We start from the raw sequence: 10,920 nt of genomic DNA, 5'->3' as shown, positions 1-10,920 counted from the left end.
AAATATGTACTCTTAGGTCATTTACCTTAAAAGTTGACCAACCTGGAGTGCCCAGGTGGCTTGGTGGGTTCAGCATCCGACTTTGGCTCAGGTCATGATCTTGCGGTTCATGGGTTCAAGCCCCACACTGGGCTCTGTGCTGATAGCTCAGAGCCTGGAGCTTGCTTCACGTTGTGTGTCTCCTTCTCTCTCTGCCCCTCCCCTGCTTGCTCTCTCATTCTCTCTTGAAAATAAATAAATATTAAAAAATAAAATGGGCACAGTGAACAGATCACCAACAGAAGAGGAAATGCAAAGGCTAACAAACATATAAAAACATGCTCAACCTCACAAGTAGTCAGTAAAGTGAAAATCAAAACAATGAGGTACTGTTTTTTCATTCATCAGATGGGCAAAAAGTAAAGACTGAGGGTAAAAGCTGATGACCAGGCAGAAACAGGTATCTAAAAACATTGCTGATGAGTTGATACATTTGGAGGAGGTAATATTTGTAAAATGATCTGATAGAATCGATTATAATTAAAAATACACATAACCTTTAACTCAGGAATCCCATTTTGAAATTCCATCACGTTTCCAAGGGAAGAATTATCATGGATTACTTTTCATATAATACATGGACCTTTATAGTCTGTCAGACAGTTTTATTTTCAGTGACATTTGTGATTCTTTTTTTTTTTATTTTTTTAAATGTTTGTTTACTTTTGAGAGAGAGAGAGACAGAGCACGAGTGGGAGAGGGACAGAGAGAGAGGGAGACACACAACCCAAAGCAGGCTCCAGGCTCTGAGCTGTCAGCACAGAGCCTGATGCGGGACTTGAACCCACAAGCCGTGAGGTCATGACCTAAGCTGAAGTCAGACACTTAACCGACTGAGCCACCCAGGCGCCCTGGCATTTGTGATTCTTTTAAAAAAGTGGTTGATAAATTAATCCTAAAGCAGAAATGAGTACTATAAATCTGAATAACAATGATCCAACACTGGGTGGGGCAGCCTGTGGGGAGTTTGTGTTGTGGGGAGAGAGCAGGTGGGAAGGAATGACGATACACTAGGTATTTTATGAAACCAAGATAGACTGGGATGCAAATACTCAAGAGGCAATGGTCAGTGACAGTTTTAAAAGTTGAATAATGGCTATTAAATAAAATCCTCTGTATTAGGTTCCTAAAAACAGTGTTTTGTGACAGCCTATAGAGAATATTGGAACAGTATTCTGCCTTAGAGGAAAAACATAAAGAAATCCATCATTCGAGCTCTTTCCTGTCAAAAACAGATACCATCTGGAATAAAGGTAATCCTTGAGCTCAGAGACAATGCTAGTAATGTTACAAAATCAAACTGTTAAGATAATCCATTATTATTACTGGAATGATACCAGGAAGTTCCACGAAGTTCATTCTTACAAAATTGCACTTTGGGGGCACTTTTACACATTCCCTGAGGTTTCAGACTAATAAGCTGGCAAGAATCCAAGTTTTAACATTCACTACACAATTATATGATGGAGAAACATTGAGTTTTTGGTTGATTTGCAAAGATAGTTTTTCATTTGTGTGCATATTTGTTTAAGAAAATTCAGCTAAGAGCAAAATGTCTAATTAACTAAATGATGGGTGATATAACTGAACCGTGACCTCTGGCAAAGTAGAGCTTTAAAAACATACTGATTATTCTGTTTCTCAGGGCTGGTGAAATCTGTATAACCTGTATTTAAAAGGAATGAAAAAATTAAATAAAAGGGATGAAAGCATTAAACGTCAACCGACCCTCTTCCAACCTTCCCCACCCCCACCCCCGCATGGTTGTTATACCAGAATTTTTGGCTACAGCCTCAATATCAGAGCATTATTTGATAAGGGGACATAGTGAACAACTATTTAAAAAAAAGAACTTCTTTAGAGAAAGGAGAGTTTTCTGAGCATTGGCCTTAGAGACATCTTTGTCATCTAAAACCAGAACATCCATGAACCATGAAGTAAGGGAAGAGATTCAGAGGTGCAACAAAGCAGAAAATTTGAAACTTGTGAACCCCTTTGCAAAGGCATTAACAAAAAGCCTACACATCACAAGAAGGCAAGTCCAAAGTTCTTCCTATTGCACGTATTGTGTAACAGAAAGTTATAAAGTCTGTGAGGAAAAACTCTTCAAAGTTGGTAAATTCTGAGTATTTCTAAGTAGAAACTAAGTATGCTCCTGAATGAGAATATCAGCTCTGATAAAAGTAGTACATTTGCATGTGACCATGTGCATGTTCTAGAAAGGAGCTTCAGTGCCTTCTTTTCAGATCATTCATTTCAGCTATTTATTCATTTCCGTTTTTCTCACTCCCTTTTCCAAGGGTGAGTAGAAGACTAGTCTGTCATCAAAGAACAATCAAGCCCTACAGGGGGCAATTTAAAGGCTTCAACCAGGATTTGTATTACCAAGAGAACAGTCACAGTAGGAGAGTATTGACCAGGCAGTGGCTCAGTTCTGACTCTTGGAAGGTCTAAGCAGGCATGATTTGAAAAGGGAGAAGGAAAGCAGTGAGAGAAGAGAAATGCCTTCAGTATGGACACATGCTATCCACTGCATAACCTTTGGGGGGGGGGGCATTTGCAAATGCTACTGTGTGATTGGCCTCTGAGGTATATAACAATGTCTCCATTTGGAGAGACAAGAGGATTTGCAAATTTAGGGGGCAATTAAGGAAATGTTTTTCTTCCATATAGGTTTAATTCAAAAGAACGCTAGGAGGTATACTACAATCCCCATTTTACAGATGAGGAAACAGTGGCACTAAAAGGTAAAAGGAAAAACTAGTCTCTAGACATTAATCTCCCCTTTTCCTTATCTACCACAAAGTAATCCCTTTTTTCAGATATTAAATGTACCCTTGTGCCCAGGATGACTGCCCCTTCTCCAACTCCAATGACACTCAACCTACACCTGTCTTCCAGGATCATGAAGCATTATCTCACAATCTATATTTCACTCTTCTTTCTAAGTTTCACCTGCCTTATATCTCAACCTTGCCCGCTAGCTGTCTTCTCAGATTAGCAGCTAAATATCTGATTTTTAAAAATCTCTACATAAGTATAAATGTGCGATAATTGGGCCTTAAAATTTCCTGATCCTTTTTTGCTTTGTTCTCCCCACTCTTTCCTTTTTCTTATTTCTTTTTCTTTTTTCTGTAAAGATATCAATAAACTTAATCGAGAGCCCCAAACTGAGATAGATAGTATAGGTAAATAGGTAAGTAGATCGATAGATAAGAACTTACATATATATATATATATATATATATATATATATATATATACTGTTATGGACTATATTGTGTCCCCCAAGATCCTTATGTTAAGCCCTAACCCCCAATATGATTGATTTGATTTGGAGATAGGACTTTTAGGGAGATAATTAACATTAAATGAGGTCTTAAGGGTGGGGCCCTAATCCAATAGGACCGGTATCCTTACAAGAAGAAGAGACAGGAAAGATCTCTCTTTTTCCATGTGTGTGCACACAGCAAGAAGACAGTGGTCTACAACGTAGGAAGAGAGGCCTCACTAGAAATCAACCCTGATGACATCTTAATCTTGGGCTTTCTAAACCTCCAGAATTGTGAGAAAATGAATTTCTGTTGTTTAAGCCACCTAGCCATAGTATTTTGTTATGGCCACCAGAGCAAATAAATACACATACCTTATGGAACATTTTACTATTCTGGACATTGTGAGTAAAGCGTGTCCTAAGTGAATCTTACAGCAAATTCTGTAGTAGGAGTATTGAATGGAAGTGAAAAAACAAAACAAAACAAACAAAAACAAAAACAAAAAACCCAGGTGCAATCAAGTTCCAGTTCTCCCACTTTCTTTTTTCTAAGTTTATTTATTTATTTTGATGGAGAGAGTGGGGGAGGGGCAGAAAGAGAGGGAAAGAGAGAGAATCCCAAGCAGGCTCCTCTCTGTCAGTTCAGAGCCCAATGTGGGGCTCAATCCCAAGAACCATGAGATGATGACCTGAGCCGAAATCTCGGAAGCTTAACTGACTGAGCCACCCAGGCACCCCTAGTTCTGCCAGTTTCTATGTTCGTGAACCTGACAGTGACTTCACCCCTATGAGACTGGCTCTCACATCTGTAAAAGACTAAGATTCTTTCTCAAGGCCCTCATAGCTTAGAAATTCTGATTATTAATACCCCAGGCAATGGTAGTGGGTATATATTATTACATATCACAAATCACTGGTTTTTCTTAGAATTATAAGTCAGACACATCACAAGAGTTGAAACCCACACCATAACAAGGAAAATCACGTAAGAGTTCCTTTATTTCTGTACTTCTGTGCTTTATGTTGTTGGGAAACCTGTCACTATGCCAAGGAGTTCTAGAAGCCACAATAAAAATAGGGCTCTTTTCCAAGGAATGTCAATTTCATAAAGATTTTGGGAGAAGAAAATGTGGACATAAAGCAAGTAAGACAAATTCTGCACAAAATTTTAAAACATGACACTTTGGTGAAAGTTTAAGCTTCTGGTGGGCATATTACTCATCCACTCAATCTCTACTATTTCCTTTCTCTGCCTTTAGAAGCATTTTGATGGAAGTCTGTAAAATGCTGCAATAGGTAAATCTTACTAATTAGGAAAGGAGCCAATTTAGATGGGGTTTCAGATTTATATGCCCGTAGATTTTATTTACAAGTAGATTGATAGAAAAAGATTGCTAGTAGATTGATAGAAAAAATACTGATTGAAAAAAATTAATCTACAGTCACACCTCTATGACCAGACAGGCAATTCTCAAAAGTATGCAGTTCATCAAAAGGAAGGCAGTGTGGGATTGTGGTCAACTCAGGGAGAATGGACTGTAACTCAAAACACAACTCTTTTCAGGGAGGCCATTATAGGGACATCTGTAATATTTAAGGTGCCAGTTTATCTTTCCCTTTTTTTGGTTTCCCTTTGGTCTTGATAAGACTGTCCCACAAGACCTACTGTCCCTTAGCAGGGATGAACATGTGACCCAAGTTAAGCCAATTAGCCTCTCCTTCTGAGGATATGACTCTTGAGAAGAGGGAAGCAAACACTGGTAGTAGCAAGAGCTCTTCATTCTGCACAGAGAACCTCGAAGAAGCTGTGGGCCTCTCCATTACATCATTCTGTCTGGGACCCTGGAGCAGTTCTGATCCCTGTTCTTCCCAGATTCTTCAGTTTTCCTTTGATTCTGTGGGCTATTCCCAATCTTTCTAATACTTGCTTGCTTGCCTAAGTTGGAGTATGTCTCTATTGCTTACAGTCAAAAGCCAGTAGTGTAGACCTGCAGGCATCAGCTTCATATACAAAAGTCATCATCTTATGTGAAAAAATGAGCTACTCTATTTGCAGGAAGTTAGTGAGATGGCAATTTATTTGGCATTATTATTTGTGTAGATTTCAGTATAAAACACTGATTACCTTTTAAGTGGAAGGAATCTTATATCTTCTTACCATTGTCCCTTTCTCCTTTCCTCCCCCCACCTCAATTTACTTCAACTCTGATTTCATTCTTTTTTTTTTTAATTTTTTTTAATGTTTATTTTTGAGACAGAGAGAGACAGAACATGAATGGGGGAGGGTCAGAAAGAGAGGGAGACACAGAATCCAAAGCAGGCTCCAGGCTCTGAGCACAGGCTCTGAGCCTCAGCACAGAGCCCCACACGGGACTCAAACTCACAGACCGTGAGATCATAACCTGAGCTAAGTCAGACGCTTAACTGACTGAGCCACCCAGGTGCCCCTCTGATTTCATTCTTTAAAAAAAAAAAAAAAAAAAAAACTTACAAAAAAGACTCTTGCGTATCTAAATTTATTGTATATTTCTGCTTAGGAGATTGAACGCTATAAAACTTCATCTGGAGCACAGAGCATTTTTAAGGCAGTGAAACTACTCTGCTACTATTATGATGGACACATGTTGTCATACATTTGTCCAGGTCCCCAGAATGTATGCCTCCAAGAGTGAGCCCACACGTAAACTATGGACTTCAGTTGATGACGATGTGTCAATGTAGGTTCATCAATTGTAATAAATGTTCCACTTTGAAGGAGGATGTTGCAATGGGGGAGTCTATACATGTGTGGAGATAGGGGGTATATGGGAACTCTCTATACCTTGGTCTCAACTATGATATGAACCTAAAATTGCTCTAAAATGAAGTCTATTAGAAAAAAATTTTTTTCTAAACTGTAGGCAAAGCTCATACTTAATCTATTTCATAATCATAATAATCATCATCCATGTTGATTCTGATGCTGGAGTGCTCTTCTGGTTTTGATTTCTTTTTGGTTTCTTTGTTTTTCTCGGTTAGATGTAGTTGATGCTCACATTGTCTCATGATCTTCTTGGAGGACATCCAGCTTTCCCCTTGTCGTTCAGCTGGTGCAGCACATTGTCCCCCCTTCACATCTGTGCCCTTGGCCTTCAGGATCTCCCTCGCTCTTATGAGACTACAGGTACAATTCCACGGATTTCCATCCAGATACAGGTGTCTGAGGCGAGGCAATCCCTCCAAGGCTTTGAGGTCTAAGGCAGAAATCTTGTTATTCCTAAGGTTTAGAACCTGAAGCTGCTTCAGATCCTTGAGGTCCCTCTCAGTAATATCCTGGATGGCATTGCCTTTGAGGTCCAGCCTGGCTAAGGTCCCTGGAAGCCTGAAAAAGTATGGAAACAGGATGTGAGAGGAAGCCATGATCAACATTCCATAACTATCTAGGCAACCCGGACTGAGCAACACCAGCCTTTTCTGTACCACCATGTCCTGTTTGAAGCTAGAAAACAAGACTTGTTTTGAAAAATTAAGTCTTATGTATAGGTCTTTAACCCTTTCTCATAGGTCTTGTTTTCTAACCCTCCGAGTTTTCTGGTTCCTAGCCATAAAACTCTTTAATTTCTTTTGTTGTCAAATAGGATCACAGAAACAAATTGATAAGAAAAAAAGTTCCCAATTTTTTAGTTGGCAAAGGCCACGAATCCATAATTTATAAGAGAAAAAAAAAGTATTGAATAAAAACATGAAAAAGTGTTGTTCTTCATGAATATAAAAGGCAATGAAAAAGTGATGCAATGTTTTATGTATGAAATTAGAACATGGCTTTGGTTAATTTTTTTTTAATGTGTATTTATTTTGAGAGAGAGAGTGGGCACCCACAGTGAGGAGCCCGATGTGGGGCTCAAACTCACGAACCATAAGATCATGACCTGAGCCAAAATCAAAAGATCATCAAGACCCAGATGCTTAACCAACAGAGTCACCCAGGCACCCTGGTTTTAAATTTTTATATTTATTGCTGCTGAAGAGGTTGTAAGGTAAGAACTTAAACTCTATTGGTGGGAGTTTAAATCGGTACCATTTTGGAAACAATTTGGTACTATGTATCAAATTTAAATAATGTCATACCTTTCAACCTAGGAGATAACAGAAGCAAACAGATTTATTTGCAAACATGTTTGTCACATATTTAATTATACTTATAACAGCAAAAAAAGGATAGACTAATGTCTCCTAATATGTAAATTAAGAGATAATAAACTTATGTGACAATAAAAATCATATACTTAAATCATTTTTAAAGTACTAATTCTATGAGAAAGCTTTTCTAACTATGGCTTGAAAATCCAGAAGCTATAAAAGATCAATGAATCAATGACATTAAACGTAATTAAAAAAAAGAAATTGTGTATAGCAAAAGACATATGCAAAGTCAGAAGATAAATTATAAACTGGGGGAAAATATCTGCACCTTAAAACCCATACAAAGTGCGGCACCTGGTGGCTCAGTCGGTTAAGTGTCCAACTTCAACTCAGGTCATGATCTCACAGCTCGTGAATTCAAATCCTGTATCGGTTTCTGTGCTGACAGCTCAGAGCCTGGAGCCTGCTTCAGATTCTGTGTCTCCCTCTCTCTCTACCTCTAGCCCATATGAGCTCTCTCTCTCTCTCAAAATAAATTAAAAGGAAAACCAAAACACAGAAAAGCAAAGTCCTGAAGTCTTCAACCATACTCAAAATAGAGAAATGAAAAATAAAACCACACAGAGATGCCATTTCTCACCGACCAGATTGGTAAAAATCTTAATCTCTAGCAACACATTCTGTGGGCAAAGCTGTGAAGGAACAGACATTCTCATACACAGAGACTAAAGTAGCATAGCCCCTATGGAGGAGAATTCAGCAAAGCCTAAAAAATAACCTGTGTATTCACCCTTCAACCCAGAAATCTCACTTCTACATATATGGTTCACAAATATAAAACAGCATATATGTGTTTATTATGGTATTACTTATAATACAAAATGATTGGAAACAACCCAGTACAACAGTAAAAAAACTACTATGCAGCCTTAAAAAAGGAAGGGACTCATTCCTATGAATTACTACAAAATGATTTCCAGAAAGTATGGTTAAGGGGAAAAAGCAAGAAGTAGAATAGTATGTACAGTATGTGTAAGGGGGAAATAAAAATACATGTCCATATATTTGCTTATGTTTGGGGGAAAAAAGAATGATAAACCAGAAGTGAATAAAACTGGTTACTTATAGGAAGTGTTTGCATATGGTTTTAACTTTTGAACCATGTTAATGTTTTACATGTTCACAAAACAAAAATGGTAAAGCAAAAACAAGCCCTAAAACTGAATACAAACAGAAACAAACATATCTAATTAATCAATGTTTATGTTGGTGTATAACCAATAAAGGAAAGAAAAAGTACTCTGACTAAATATCCTTGGTGGATATATCTAAGCCTTAGACACTAGGGACAAAAGGATCTGCAAGGAAACTTCTCTTAGCATGCTTATTATTAACACCACCTAGTAATGAAATTTTGAAACTTTTTAAATGAATGCTCTAATACAAAACAAATAAGTAAATGCATTCATATCATTAGGAACCAAGATTTCATTGTAAAAGAAGATATGCAAATATAAAATAAGAAAAACCCTCTAATGTTAAATGTGAATTGGAGATTTTAATATGAATTCATAGCTTAAAAATACATATTTCCTAATTCTGCATAGTGGAAGGATCTAGAAATAAAGTTACACTCTAATGGCAATGCTATTCCAATAGCATAGCACACTGAACACCCAGATCTTAATTTCAGAATTCCAGTTTCCACTTAAAAGAAGCAAGGCTTCTTAGAGAAATGGCTTATTCTATGTCTGGAGCAAGGTAAGCTAGAACATCTGAGCCAGAATGCAATGACAAATTCAAAGATAAGCAATATCCATCAGCATGGCTGCTATCAAAAATCCAGAAAATAACAAGTGTTGATGAGGATATGGAGAAATTAGAACCTTTGTGCACTGTAGGAGGCAATGTAAAATGGTGTAGTTGCTATGGAAAACAGTATGGTGCTTCCCCCCAAAATTAAAAATAGAATTACCCCATGATCCAGAAATTCCATTTCTGGTACATACTCAAAAGAATTGAAAGCATGATTGGTCTCAAAGAGATATTTACATATTAAATAATGTACATTATTTACATGTTATTCACCCATATTAAATTCACAATAGCTAAAATGTGGAAGCAATCCAAATGTACATTGACCATGAATTGATAGGCAAAATACAAGATGTACATACAATGGAATAGTCAGCCTTACAAAGGAAGGAAATTCCGGGGCACCTGGGTGGCTCCGTAGGTTAAGTGCCCTGACTTGAGCTCAGTTCATGAATTCAAGCCCCGTGTCAGGCTCTGTGCTGACAGCTCAGAGCCAGGAGCCTGCTTTGGATTCTGTCGCCCTCTCTCTGTCCTTCCCCCGCTCACACGCTGTCTCTCTCTCTCAAAAATAAATAAACATTAAAAAACATTAAAAAACAAACTAAAAAATAAAAAAAAAACCCAAAAAAAAAAAAAACCAAAACAAAACAAAAAACCAAAGGCAATTCTGATACATTCTACAACATGGATAAACCTTGAGGACATTATGCTAAGCGAAAAAAGCCTAGCACAAAAAAGACAACTACTATAGTTCCACTTATATGAGATTTCTAGAGTAGTCAAATTCATAGAAACAGAAAGTATAATGGTGGTTGTCAGAGGCTGGGGGAGGGGGAAACAGGGAGTTGCTTAATGAGTGTGGAGTTTCAGTTTTGCAAAATGAAAAAGTTCTGGAGACCAATTACACAACAATAAGAAGGTATTTTACTGAACTGGACAGTTAAAAATGGTTAAGTAAATTGTATGTGTATTTGACCTCAATTTTTAAAAAAGAGAAATAACGGAGGAGCACCACCAGACACTTGATTTCGTCTCAGGTCATGATCTCACAGTTTGTGGGATCAAGCTCTGCATTGGGCTCTGCCCTGACAGTGCATAGCCTACTTGGGATTCTCTCTCTCCCTCTCTCTCTGCCCTTCCCCAGCTCTCAGGCACACATGTACTCACTCGCTCACCAGCTCTCTCTCTCAAAAATAAATAAACATTAAAAAAATTTTTAAGAGAAATAATGGAATCGGGTCTCATGAACACAGGGACCACCTTGGAGGGGCACCCACTAGACAAATTTGGAGCAATTTGAGAATCAAAAGAGACTAGTAACTGGAAATGATCATAACACGGTGAAAAAATTAAGATTTCTTAGGTCCATAGTGATACTCAGAAAAAGTAGAAAGGGTAAAGGGAGAGAAAAATACTCTATAATGTTCAATGGAAAAAATAGAAAAAAACCAAAATTAAATGATCTCAAATACATAAAAACAAATTATGTCTAGACATAGGCTCCTGTTGAGCAATTCTTGGATGATATTTCATTTTTCAACAGATGAAGTTTTCAGTCTTGAACAGGTACTGCTTTATAATCAGGAAAAAAAAAGTTTTTCACTGTGGATACCAATGTGAAAAATGTCATGCTAATGCTTATTGATAAAAAGTAAAAAAAAAAAAAAAAA

General features: G+C 37.5%; 1 protein-coding gene across 7 annotated transcripts in view; it reads right to left on the bottom strand.

Moving 5' to 3' along the window:
* Positions 1–5,819: 5,819 nt before the first annotated feature.
* The window catches only part of LOC125166066 (nephrocan-like), a 31,413-nt gene continuing 26,312 nt past the window's right edge, over positions 5,820–10,920 (bottom strand). For all 7 annotated transcript variants that reach the window (XM_047859724.1, XM_047859725.1, XM_047859726.1 and 4 more), the window contains one exon: positions 5,820–6,674. In XM_047859724.1, the coding sequence (XP_047715680.1) occupies positions 6,227–6,674 (448 nt within the window). In that variant the 3' untranslated portion in view covers positions 5,820–6,226. The remainder of the gene's footprint in view (positions 6,675–10,920) is intronic.

Source organism: Prionailurus viverrinus, chromosome B2 (genome assembly GCF_022837055.1).
Source record: "Prionailurus viverrinus isolate Anna chromosome B2, UM_Priviv_1.0, whole genome shotgun sequence".
Classification (NCBI taxonomy): Eukaryota; Metazoa; Chordata; class Mammalia; order Carnivora; family Felidae; genus Prionailurus; species Prionailurus viverrinus.
This window is presented reverse-complemented; position numbering and strand designations above follow the sequence as displayed.